This window comes from Centruroides vittatus, unplaced genomic scaffold (genome assembly GCF_030686945.1).
Source record: "Centruroides vittatus isolate TY-2023 unplaced genomic scaffold, ASM3068694v2 contig_361, whole genome shotgun sequence".
Lineage (NCBI taxonomy): Eukaryota > Metazoa > Arthropoda > Arachnida > Scorpiones > Buthidae > Centruroides > Centruroides vittatus.
Genome location: NW_027122185.1, coordinates 217,324 through 232,231, shown reverse-complemented (window position 1 = coordinate 232,231; position 14,908 = coordinate 217,324). Strand labels below are relative to the sequence as shown.

At 24.7% G+C, this 14,908-nt stretch overlaps 1 protein-coding gene across 2 annotated transcripts in view; it reads left to right on the top strand.

The window, feature by feature from the left end:
- sif (still life) overlaps positions 1 to 14,908 on the top strand; it is a 254,089-nt gene that overhangs the window by 140,800 nt on the left and 98,381 nt on the right. For both annotated transcript variants that reach the window (XM_067269986.1, XM_067269987.1), the window contains exons 10-12: positions 12,022 to 12,161; positions 13,204 to 13,471; positions 14,237 to 14,380. In XM_067269986.1, the coding sequence (XP_067126087.1) occupies positions 12,022 to 12,161; positions 13,204 to 13,471; positions 14,237 to 14,380 (552 nt within the window). The remainder of the gene's footprint in view (positions 1 to 12,021; positions 12,162 to 13,203; positions 13,472 to 14,236; positions 14,381 to 14,908) is intronic.

Here is a 14,908-nt window from a genome sequence, read left to right as displayed (position 1 = left end):
ATGCATAATTGCAGCGTTTTAATTATGATTTTATACTTTCTCATCTCGTTAAACTTAAATAAATGTATTAAAATTAGTTGATTTAATAATTTGCCAAATAATCATTTTTTTTTTTTTTTTAAACAACGAAAGAAAAAGAAATTCATTATTTTATTCTAAGAAATTTACTCGAATTTTTTCTCATTATTCGAAACCATTTTATAATTAAGTACATGATAAATATGTATTTTAAATGAACATTAAATTTTCGTATTCGATTTAAGTAGAATTGTCAACTTAAAATTAAATAGCTTCGTAGAAAATATTGAAATGCTAATTTTTAAAGAATATTTTATAATTTTTGAAATTAAATTTAGTTTTCTTTGTATTGTTAAAAATTATATATATATAAATCTATGTTTATAAAGATGGTGAAGTCAATTTATGTAATATAATACACAACAATATTATTAACAAATGTAAATCTCCCAAGGCCGCATTTGAATAGAACAAAAGAACAAACAAACAAATATCACTCGTCTTAATTAAATTAAAAATTCTAAAGAATAATTTCGAGAAATCCAGTTTTAAAGATTTACAATTTACTTTTATAATTGATATACAAAAGAAAATAACATTTCTAGTTATACGTGTCTGTTAACACTGCACCAAATCTATAGAGTGAAGTATTATATATATATATATATATATAATAGTCAGTATTAATAATAGGATATATACTTTACATTATATATATTTTATTATATTATTCTAACAATTCAATTGACGTTTAATTTACAGGAATTTATTCTTAAAGTTATCCGTATAATTTTTAATTGGCTAAACGCGTTACGGTTTCAGGAGAATTTACAATTTTCTATAATTCTTCTATATATTTTATTATTATTTTTTCGGAAAAATCGATTCATTTCCTTATTAAAAATTGACGAATTTGCGATATTCTCGAATTTATTTATAATTTTATTTTTGTTTGAAATTTAAACTTCCTCCTGTATGTTATTATTATTATTATTATTATTTTTGTATGTTGAATTAATAAAATTCAATAAGACAAGAGAAAAATTATTTTTCAACAGTCGCTGATACATTGAAGTGATAAAAATTAACTTTTATTTTTCATTAATTCTACGCTTATCTGTTGTTTTTCGTTTGCCTTTTTTTAAAATCGTAGACGTAATGTTTTTTTTTTATTTGTTTCCAATTATATTACTATAATACTCTGTTCCGCTATTTCGCTAGTAATAGACTTTAGATCTTTTTTTACGTGATTCGAAAATAACTGTAACGCTAAATTTAATAGAGGAATTGAAAAGGAATGTGTTCTGTATATAAAGAAACAGATTCAATGGCAGAAAAATACAGCGAGATACAAACAGATAGTGAAGTAAGATACGAAAAGGTTGGGGTTTGTCGTCGTCTTCTCCGATATCCTTCCATTGGTTTAGTTAAAAATTTTCTTTACGGAATTTCTGGCAATTCGATTTGTTTTCAAAGATTACTTTTGATGAGAGCTTTTGCCAATTATGTTTTTTTTTTTTTTTTTTTAAAAAAAGTCACTTTCGTTTATACTTATTGGTATTAACGCGAATTATATATATATATAAATATTATTTCATAAATTCTCTTTTACCAAGTTTATTGTGTTTTCAATAATACAAATAGTTATGGTTTATCAATTATAATTTTTAGTTTCATCAGAAATTAATTTTCACGCTACAATTCTTAATTGTATTCGTAAACACTGCTTTGTGTGGGTGTAACGAAAATCTGTTAAATTCAGTAATTTCTCCTATTGATGTATCAATTATAAATGATTAAATCGAACGTATTGTGATGTCGATCGAGTGTAAATTTGAACTTTTTAAAATGTTAACCCCTATAACCGTTAAAAATTCTTTTTACCGGATTATTTTAATATTGTTAAAAGTTTAATCCGAACCATTTTGTAAACAGATTTTCGTCGTTTCTTCCATTAAGAATGTTGCCTTGAAATGTCATCCACCTGACCTATATTTTATAAAACGTTCGACAATAAAGGTTACGATAAATATGAGAACATAAAACTATCAAATATAATTTTAAATATATACTAAATAAATTACCAAGTGTACGTTTTTATTCTTTTAGCCATTGTAACAATATTACTTTAAAAGGTCATAAATTCGTGTTATTCACTGTGGCTTTTAGCAATAGACTAGTAATGATCCTTATATAACGTTTAGATTAACATTTTATTAAATATCTTCTTATTTTAATCTTGAATAATTTAGTCTTTGTATATATATATATATATGATTTTTTCTTAAGAAGAAAAATTGGCACTTAATCTCTTAATTACAATGGTAGAATAATGTTCTTTATAGACCTTGATATATATTATATTATGTAACTGTATGATTATATAATGTACAATATATAAGATTATACACGGTTGATAATAGAGGTAGCAAAACTACTTAATTTATTTGGTGGCGTTAGAACAAAATACGGGAAATTTTCTGAAAAAATTAGTTAATTATTAGAGAAAAAAGTTAAATAGATTATTTGAGATTTTAAGAATTATTTCGGATGTATATGTTAAATAGATAATTAATTACGTATTAATGGAATTTAGTTTATATTTAACACTATTTAATTATAAAAATTCGTTTTCTACTCTTGTATTGACTAATGAGAAGTTTCAGAATAATGATTAAGTTTAAAATGGAAGAGTCTATCATAAAACTCGGTTTGACATTTATAAATAATATAATATCAGCTATCCGATTGATAAATTATATCAGTTATTATTCCCACTGTAAGTTGTTTACGGAGGATGTTTCTTTCTGATGAAGTTTTATTATATATTCTAATGACGATCTCATTATATTAATTCTTCGAGAGTTTGAAAGAATTTGACGCCATTCTACTGCATCTTGGGGATCGATATTTAGCTCCTGACGTCATATAAACAGGAAATAACGTCACAACTAGCTTCGATATATCTAGGTGAATGGGAATTGACGTGGGCGGCTGTATCTTGACGTCATTACACTATTTGTTACAGTTTTCGGCAGAACCCGGTAGTTGAGAAATTTTCTCTGTAAAGAAACCATCTGTTCGATCAAAATGCCAGACAAAAACCAGGTAATTTTGTAATTTTCTAAGTTCCGGTAATTCACAAGTTGAGGAATAACTCAGATTGATGAACTGATTTATCCCTTGAATTATGAATTAAAAATCAAATTCTGCGTTAAAAAATAAAACGTTAAATATTTTAAAATCTAAAGATAAACAATATAATAACGTAGTAATATTCTATTCGGTAATTGAAGTAAATAATATATTTATTTATGAATTTAATATAAAATTATTGTTTAATCAAAATTACTCAACGAAATGGGTCAAAAATAATATATTTTTTTAATATCAACCAAAATGAATTTTAACATTGAAGATTTTTAAAAAGGAGGAGGATAAAAGAAAATCAGAATTTTAAAAGTCTTGTTCGGTTATTCTTCGCCACTCAAAAACTAAAAATAATTCTTAAAAAAAGAAAGAAATCATTTTATATTCGTTCGAGTTAAAGTGGATCGATATATTTATTCACTAATAAATATCGAATAAATAAGAAATCGAATTTATCATTAAAGTATAGATCAATTCTTGGCGATTGTATTTTTCGTTCGGCATATAAATTCGTGAGTGGGACCATCGAATATTTGTTTGTGGCAACTTTTCCGGAATCGTCAAAATAGTAATGTTGTAGATAAGTCGTGTTTGGAATAATGCCAAGTCTTTGGTTGATGCCGGAACCCGAATGTCTTAAATATCGATCCGATACTAGAATGCTCTTTTAGATTGTGTGTGTGATGACTGACCTACTCAAATCTTATGCGGTGGTTTGTTATCGTGACAGATTAATCGAATTATCAACAGAGAATCGATGAATCATACATAATTACCTGACAGAAATAACCCCATATTCTTTGATAGCAGATATCCTGCGAGAGCAGATGGGAGAGGAAATATTCGCATAAATCCTGTCTAGATGGCAGGATATCCTCGTTACTTCTATTTTCATTTCGTGTTCATTGACACATTAATTAAATCTTCGCTAATGGACAAAAGTTAAGAAACTGTAGCGGTTATAACTCGAAATATTTCGTAAAATATGTATGTTCTCTTCTACCATAGATTTCTTGTACGATAAAAATTCTTATTCAAAAATCAACCGATCGCCAGCTGACGAGCGAAGTTTTATTTATTAAATTTATTATTTATTTAGAGATAACACAAGATAGTGAGGTACTGTATTTAAAACGTTAACAATCGATACATTCGTCTACTAGTAAGCAACTTATGAAATTTTAAGTAACAATATTGAGACGTATATTTCCTTACCTCTTTGTTTTAATAGTTTATGATGTGTACAAAATTTACTCTGGAAAAATGTAACGTCGACACAAAAACATTATTTTTTCTTTTTTGTTTAATCGAGAAAAATATATTAAAATATTATTACCGATGTAAACCTATAGAAAAGCCTATTTATAATTACTGTTAATCACACTATAAAATTGCTTTGAAAATACGAATTTTTAAAATAAAAACTTAATTATCATTCATATTATTATTATTAAAATACCGTATTTATGTTATTATACCGTATATTTAAAAAAAATAACAACGTAAAAAGTTAATAAGAGAGACGAAGGATTAAATCATTTGAAGAAATTGTATTTTCTAATACATTACTTTTCAGTAATTTGAATAGCCTTTGGCTTGTTTGCGAATTGTTCCAATCGCCTTGTATTCAGTTAGATGAATGTATTTTATCGCCGCATAATAAAACTTGTGTAACGAAGATTTGATTTAAAATCAATATTCTTTTCTTTTTTTTTTTACGTGTTCATTATTACGAGTATACACTAGATCATTAAATACTATTGAACACGGAATATATAAGTCTGTAGATTGTCAAATAATAACAAATAGGCTTTTCAATATTTACATCAGAAATAATATTTTTTCGACGTTCTCAATTAAACAAAAAAGAATTCTTTTTTAATGCTCTATGCCATATATTTTCTAGGCGGTTTGTACGATGCGGCACATTCGTTTGGTTATAAGCGTGAATGATTCTAAATTTAAAAACTACATATTTTTATTTAAGAAATAAGAACTTCTATTAATCCGTAAAAGAATAATTAATTAGTTGTTTAATATTTCTTATATGAGAAAAAAAAATTCTCAATTATTCTTAGATTATAATTAACTGATTATTTTTATAATAATCAACAATGTAATCATTTTAACAAGTAAACAGAAGGATATGTGTAATACTTAATTATTAACGTACATGTCTGTGTTTAGATACAAATTATATAAAATTCAATACATATACTTTAAGTTCGTACTGTTGGCAAATCAATATTTATAAAAATGTAAATTTGGGAATATAAATTGTAATATATTAAATAGAAAACAATGTTTTAAATTAATCCTTAGAATTTCTATAATGAAAAGAAAGAAAAAAACGGGTTTATTTTGTTTTTGAACCGTCTCTTTTCTTTTTTTCCTTATTTAAATTGTCTGGAATCATTAAATAGATTCAGTACTTAAGAGTTTGAATTAATTAAAATTTAGTTTGAATAATTTTAAAACTTCCCTTTCGGATCGGTTTACGATAAATTGAAACTTTTTAACGAAAATTTTTTGTATGTTTTAAATCATTTAATAATTATTTTTTGATATTTTTAAAAGAAATTATTGTAGAAAAAAATTTTTTATTGTTTTCCTATTTATAATACTCTCTTAGCGCAATTTTTGTATTTCTTCTTCTTCTTTTCAATTTTATTTATTTTTTTCTTTCTTATATATATAAAAAAATAGCTTGTTTATTAAATAAATAGTTTTTGTAATATGAATAGCTTACACATAATTTAATGTCTTACTCTTCATTTACATGATGAAAAATGAGATTTATTTATTCATTAACGGATCACGGATTATATTTATAAAAAGCCAAAATTGTTCAGACCCATAAGACTTCATTCTAAGACTTAATCTAGTTAAGTGATGATAAGGGAGGTGTGTTATCTGCGAAACCTTTCCGCGGACTACACCCAATTTAAATAACAAAAATATCTTACAACATATCTGGACACACAAACCCTCCATCACTTTTACTAACTTTCAATACAAAGATAAGTTTATTACATTAAATTTTTAAATTAAGAATGTTTCTAATATATTCCTCATCTTATTAAAATGCATTTTTAAATAATTGTTTATTAATTTAAATACTTTTAAATATATATTTCAATAATTAGACGGCGTTAATTTAAGTTATGAATTACTTTTATTCATTAAAACATAATAGTATCTACAATAAACGTAATGGTATTTTACATTACAACACGAATTAAACATTTTGAGGCCTGTAAAATTTAAAGTAATGTTTTTAAGAATGTTAATCAACTGAATATCATTGATGTTTTTATTAATTAACGAAATATTACAAATAAAAATGATTATTTTTTATGTTTTTGAGGCCCGAACATACACTTCTTGTGCCTACGATAGCTTAGTGGCAAAACATTTTATTAGAAACATACATTAAAATCGAAAGAATTTCTATATAATCTGATATTCTTCCATGTATATAAAGGAATATTTAATTATGATATGAAGTTATAAATGGATTCGTATAACATTTTCTTTTGTAAATTTAAACCCCTTAGAATTATATGAAATATAATTGTTTTATTTAGTTAGACTTTTATGTCGTAATATATTTAATTTATAGTTTAAAATACTGTAAATAAAAATCAATGTTACGAAAAATAATTAAATTTTACTGAAAACACTGAATGAATTTAGAAATAAACTTTGAACTCGTAATTAAAAAGTAAAAAAATAAAAATAAAAATAAATAAAGAATGCAAAACAGCAACGCAACTCGATATGTTTTTCATTAATTGAAAATAAAATAATTTGTTTTTTCGGATTAAAATTAATTTCTGGTAAATATTTTATTAAAATTTATTATTTGCAGTCTTCAGCAATTCTTATCAAAATTCACCACTTTCGCATTCAAATGGTTATTTGCTCAAATCTTATCATTTTATTTTATATCATCACCATTAAATGTAATTCGTCTTGTAAGAAATATAGCAAATAGTTGTAAAGTTTTTAACAGAATTCTTCGGGAATTTTTTTTTTTGTTTAATATTTTCTGCTAGACGTTCCTTTACAGACATTTTTAGATTGAAGTTGTAAGAGATACGCGCGAGATGTAAATTTCTATTGTGTTCTATTGTATGTTAACACACGAATTTAGTCTAAAAGTCAGTTAATCTCGGTTAACCGACTCTCTCCCCATCGTAAAATATAAACAAAAAATCCAATTAAGCTGGATTGCGAGAGAAATTAAGTTCGGAATGTTAATAATTGTACTCGTCTCGAATATTATTATTAATTAATAAACCCGCGATAGAAAATATACCTGTACCTTAGAACGGATTTTAACATTCTGTAATGAAAGGGGGGAAAAACTGAAAATTTAAATACATTATGGTCGATAATTCGTTGAGACGATCCTTGAAATATAATACTTACTTGTCTATTATTATTATTATTGTTATATTTTGGATATATTTTCCGTTTTATATGATAAATAATTGATGGAATGTTTTTACTCTTACTAAATTATTTATAGTAATGGCAGACGAAGAACATAATGAAAACATTAAATTTTTACTTTTAACATCTAAGCTGATTATTCCATTAATAAAAAAGTAATCCGTAATCTGAACATAAATCATTTTTAATCCTTCTCGGCCTCATTAAACTGTAAAAATGCTCATCGTGATTAATTTGGTCGAGAATTTTATACGAATTTACATATCGCTGGATAAATTATAAAGAATAAGACTTTAATGTAATTTATGAAGCAAATATAAAATATGAAAGAATTATGGTTAATTCTAACGCCTTTCCGGGAAGATTTTCGACAATTTGCTTGGTAATTAAATCAATAAAACCGTATAAGAACGTCTTGTATACGCGCTTCTTTACTTTTTGATTATGTGATTAATGCCAAATGTCTAACGGGACATTAAGTAATGACACTGTGGATTTTAAAAATTGCTTGTAATGAAAATTTGAATCTATTTTAAATTTTTAAAATTAATAAAAATGAGAAATTACATTCTTTTTTTTTCTTTACTTATTCAAATTTAAAAAAAAAAAAAAAAAAAAAAATTGAGAAGACGAAATAATTGTAATTTTTAGATTATTTAGTACATTAATAAAATAAAAATTTATTTAACGGAAGAACGTATTCAAAAATGGATTTTGTTTTTTTTTTAAATAATTAAAACATTAATTATTTTTAACTCTTGACAAACACATCAGGCTTGTCTTCTTCCTTTGCGTTCAGCTTGCTTGCCTAACAATGAAGCTATGCTAAAAGTCATGTTTTACAGGATTGTATAGATTATATCTTAGTTATCGATTTTGCTCCACAGTGTAACTTTTGTTGTAGCTACAATTCATTTTTTTTTTTTTTTTTATTTATATATTCTTGTTCTGAAATGGGTTTACTATTTCTTTTCATAACAAGGATTTTTTTCTATACTCTTTATGAATTAACTGTATGAAATTACAGTTAATTATAATTATATTTAAACTAAAAAAAATTTTTTTAACTTTTAAAAAATAATAATAATAATAAGCTATTTTCATCTCAGATCTAAGGAAACATTTTTTTTTCCTATTTTGAATATTACTGTATTTTATTTAAAATTATACCAATACAGCTTACTTTAAATGAATATTTAAAATTTTGTTAATATTAATTATTTAAAGTGTAAAAAAATCCATTTGATAAAATGAAATTTCTCTGAAATGTATAATTAAAAATTTAATTCAGTTTCTATATAATTTAAAAAATATATATATATATATATATATATATTTATACAAAGTTATATTTTTAATTAATTTAAACTATCATTAAATATAAAATTCTAAATTAAAATTTTCTTTTTATTATTATCACTTTGTATATCTCGAATTAATTAATAAAAATTATTTTATTGAAAAAAAATTTCGTTTTTGAAATTAAAATGATTTAAAAATTATATATAAATATATTTTTTAGTTATTCTTGCCTTAATATTTTTAAATAAGAGAAATTCCTTCTTAAATTTTAGTTTATTTTGGTATAAATAAACAAATTTACTTACATATTTACTGTATTTATTTATATCTTTTAAAGTCAGCCACGCAGTAGATGTATAATGTAAAAATATATATTTTTAAATTCAAAAAGAAACATTTGAATAATAATTTATAATAGCAACTTTAAATGTATAATTTTTGAACGAAATTTTTTTTTTTTTTTACTTTTTTAATGTTAAAGAAAGAAAAATCATTTTTGGTAAAGTTTAATAAAGAAATAAAAATGTTATTCTACTCTTTCAGAAATCTTATCGCAGTTGTTAGACTGCAGTTTCTTTCCCTCGTTGTTCCTTTTTCGTAAACTTATTAATTTTTGAAAATTTTTTTAAATGCGATAACATTTTTCATAATGACGACAACTTTGTAGAGAGAATTTAATAATCGATACTTTTACTGAAAAATTTACTTTTATTTTCGTCGAATTCTCAAAAAAAAAAAAAAAAATATATAAAAAAAATAAAAAAATAAGTTAAATTATTCATTTTATTTATAAAACATTACAATGAATTTTATATTTCTCAATAGAATACATTTACTAAGCAATCAAAACACAAATTCTATTTATTTCTTTTTATATATAGGTATACTACTATAACCATTATATTTCATTACTATATTCGGATGAAAATTGCATTAATTTTTCTATTTCTTCGAAGAAAATTGTTTTTTTATTATTATTTATTATTATTATATGAATATGTATGGACTAATTATTAGCTAAATTGTACCGAATCTATAAGTAAATCTGCGATATTAGCCGCATATTCACCCGTAATGATCGAGAATGATTAATTTCCTTTACTTGTTTTCTGTATGATATTAATCTATAAGTTACTTTTTTAGCTGTTTCGATACATATTTGATCAACTCGTGTTATGTTATGCTTCGCTAGATTTCTAGTAATAAATTCTTGTTACAGTTGTTCGATGATTGATCGATCGTAAGGCTAGGACGATCAGAAATACGTATCTATCGATCTTACTGTCAAACTAAAGGCAACCTTGAATGATTTTTGAAACTAATACGGTTTTCTATTCTTATACATATATATAAAATGATATATTAGTCAATGAATTAAAAGATGATTACAGAAAAGAAAACTGTAATAGAGTTTCAAATAAATTTCTATACTTAATATACAACTCCAATAACAATTAATTTATTAAGACAAATGACGGTTTGCTTTTCTACTATTCGATGTAATATTTAAGGCTGGTAATATCTTATTTGCTCGAAGAAAGAGGAAAATGGGAGAAGAAAAAGTATTTTTAATGTCATAGACGTCAGACACGTCATCAAGACATTTTTTTTTATCGTAAAAAGTGAATATTAGATTTCTTCATACTATTTCCTATAACAGTTTTCGAATTGATAAATCAGAAATATCCGAAATGATCGTATTTAAACCGGCATTAAAGTGAAGTACGTTTGAATATTTGAATATCATTAGCGAATAAAAATAGACTTTGATAAAAAAAAAAGTGTCTTTTATTTAAAAAAATAAAATATTTAAATATTATTTGGTTTAAGTATTTATCTATAAAAATTCGAATGATAAAAGTGATTGTGAATATTTTTGAAACTTGTTTTTTTTTTTATTATTAATTCAATTGTCTGAAAATATTCAGTAATTTTATTATTATTATTATTATGAACAGTAGTATAAATGAAAAAAGATTCTACAAATAAAATTTTCTAGAAAATAATTTACTTCTATATTCTATTTATAAATATATATATATATTTTGAAATTGTATCAAAGAAAATAATTTTAAAAATAGAACTGGAGATTTAAAATTTTTTGGTTTATTCGTAATTTTATATATCGGCGAGAATTTTTTAAATTTTATTTTTAAACTTTTCATAATAAACACTCCGAACGATTAATTTTAGAAGGTAACATATAATTTCTTTAAATCTGAAATATTGAATTATTTATCGGAGACAAAACGGTACATTTTATATGTTTTTTTTTGTTTTAAATATTACGCTGGTAATTTCTATATTTGCCAAACATTTTCTCTTTCCCTCCCCCCTCTTTTTCTCTCTATTTAAATTTTTTCCCGTGTAGAGTGAACTCTCTTAAATTAAATAAAATTTTATTGCTTAAGCAAAAACGATTTATGCCGGGGAATTTATTTATGAAAATTGCACTTTCCATTTTCGTTAAATATATTAACGGTCGATAGATGGCGCAATGCGACGTATTTCGACGCAAAATGCATTTCCATCTGCCTACTTGCAAATGCTCTACATTTACTAATCAATACCGAAGCGGAATACGTCGTAAAACAAAAGCGAGCCGAATAGAAATTTTTAACTTACGCTTAAATAATGCATCCCGATTTATTCGCGAGATATTCATTTATTCGACTGATCGATTTCGTGTACTGTATTTTTAAAAATTAATTAGTTTCAGTTTTAGTGCGCGCGAAAAACCCCGCAGTCGCGCGCGCGCGCGGCTTGTGTTGTTATATAATTCGACTAATCAAAAATGGGGGGTTTCGGTTCGATAAGAGTTCGAACCGTTTGTTAAATGTGAAAGGAACCCGCTTCTTTTCTTTTGGCACTTCGCCAATTTGGCAATGTCCATCGCAACGCCATTGCAGCACGGGCATCAAGACATGTATTAGTACAGGTAGATGTAATTACGGGGAATTTTTTTTTTCTTCCCCTTCTTCTTCTTTTCCGCGCCTGTTTCGCGCCCCTCGAGTGTCGCCTACAATGTTACGTGCAGACCTGTGTGGTACTGGTTTACTTACCTGTATGTCTGCTTCTTTCCCTCGCCTCAAGATGTCAGATGATGACAGACTTTCTTTGACAACGGCCGTGAGTGACGACGACGACGGAGATGCCAGAAATTGTCCTTACAGATCCAGATCTGGTGCTGCTGCTGCATCTTTCAACTGTACGGGAGCTGTGAGAAAAGCCGGGTGAGTACGGTTTTAAGAAATTGTGTATCGATATGTCGGTCGGACTCGATGTCCGCTTGTTGTTTCAAGGTCACGAGTAGTCTTGATTTTCTAGCCTTTGTTGTTTGCTGTAAACGAAAAGGCTTTATTAAGGCTGAAACGAAGCCGTTTACCAGTTTTTTTTCCTTACGTTAATATTTAATGATCTTTAATTTTTATACAGTCCGTAATGCCCGCCTTAGAAAATATTTAAATTCTTCCAATTAATCAATTTCAAACAATGTAATATAAAAATCAACAGATCAGCTGTTCTGTTTCTGTTGTATCTTTATACATATGTATTAGTTAAGCTATAATAATGCATGATGTTAAGAATTTTCATTTAAAGCTTATACATTTTGTTAATTATGTGCTCTGTTAGAGAAATGTTTTATTAAGATTTATCTGTTTGGAATTAATTAATTGCATTTAATGTAATACATCTTATCTGTTATATAATACAATATAATTGTGTCTATTGATCAATTTTATTTAAACATTTATATATTTAGTATCAAAGAAAGTAGTTAATAGTTACTAAATAAATTTAATATTTTAAATCTTTTCAAATTAGATAATTATAAATAAATTGTTACACTTGTAAATATTTTTAAAGTGTATATAAACAAATATCCTGAAGTAGTTGCTAACAAACTTAACAAATTCTTATAACTTTTAAAATTAAATTAGTTTTTTTTCCCCTAGTTAAAAGTGACCTTAACCTTTATTGATAATAGTTTTATTACTTTGATTTAATGAGATATTTAAAAATTATATAAACTGTATTTTTAATAGTTTAATAATATTAAAAAACAACGCTCGAAGTTTATAGATATTAACTATAAGTTATAAATCGTATAAATATGATTTTTAAATGTTTTAAAAATTAATCGGTATTTGAAGATGTAAACGTATTTTTTTCGGTTAAACGAACTACCGCGCTACTATTATACAATAATTTATTTAGTTTAAATTACTTTTGATAAGATCAAATTAATTTTCTTTTTGGTTTTTCTTTTAAAAGATTTCTCAGTGTTAAAAAGTGGTTGTTAAGGAAGAGACAGCAAGTGGAGTTAGCACGTAAACGAGGTTGGAAAGGGTATTGGGTATGCCTAAAGGGCACTACACTTCTATTCTATCCGTGCGATAATAGAGATGGACGTGCCATTGACAGTACTCCAAAGCATCTTATTATTGTTGATGGTGCTATTATGCAGCCCATACCAGAACATCCAAAAAGAGATTATATTTTTTGTTTAAGCACTGCATTTGGAGATGCCTATTTATTTCAGGTAATTAGTACTTTTTTATATTATATTATAATCCCAATGGACAATAATAAATGATGATGATGATGATGATGATGATATTATATTATATTCATTCTATTAGTTAAATAATAAATACAGCTTAAGAAAAACCAAACTTTTGTCCATTTGTTTTATTTGAAACCGAATTTATTTCATTTTTTATATTAATTATAAACCTTTTCTCTTATATTAAAATTTACTAGTGATAAAAAATAAACTTTATAATGATAATTAAATAAAATTGTCTGAGTTGTAAACATATTTACATAAGAAATATAATAATAAATTCTATCTCAGATTCTTTCTTTGTCATTTATTTATTTATTTATTAATATATGCATTTGAATCCTATTGCAGACATTAAATATTGGTTTATTTTTAAAAAATAAAGGGAACATCTTACAATAAATTGAGATTTAAGTCAAGTTTATATCATTTTATTAAAATTTCTTGAAAATTACAGAAATTATTTCGAAAATTCGATAATTTTTAAAGTTAATTTTAATAAAATGCATTAAACAATGCAGAATTCTAAATAATTGAAATATAATTTAACAATTTTTTAAGATTATTAAATTATATTTTAATTATTTCTTATCTGAAATGTTAATTTATTTTTTTTTATAATTTTCGTTAATGTAATTGAAATTAAATTGCATTTTAATAAAAAAAAATTGATAAATTTTTTTAAATAAATAATTTAATAAATGAAATTTAACAACTTTATATAAATTATAAATATTTTAGGCTCCATGTCAGGTAGAATTAGAAAACTGGATAAACAGTATTCATTCTGCTTGCGCTGCAGCTTTTGCAAGACATCGTGGTAAAACGGGTACTTTGCATCTTCTGCAAGAAGAAATATTTCGTCTCGAAAAAGAAATCGAATCGGTACGTATCTTGTAATTTGTTTTAGTTCGAAATTTTGTTTATTAAATGTATTTTTTTTGCTTCGAAATAAACGAAACACAGGATACCCGAAATAAGTCGGGTGTTTAATTTATTGCTTATTACTTAAAATCAAATTATAACTGTATATACTTTATCTAGGTAACAAAGATCACTTAGGTTGATCGGAATATTAAAAATAAAATTCAGAAATAAAAGATGAATTTTAAAAATGTAAAATTCATTAATATAATTTTATAAATCACTTACTATAATTAATATAAACTATTTGATTTACTAACGTTTTCACACCAATATGGAAATGCTTTTATATGATTAGCGTGTTATTAATTTCTAACATCTACAAAATAATAATTACTTATATTTCTTGAGTCGTAAGATATAACAGTTTGATTATAATTTCAAATAACTTCGAATCGGCTATTGATATAAGCATTTAGAAGATTATGCCGATACCGTGTTTCCAAATAAGAATATATAGTACGGTACATAATCGTAAATAACAAAATT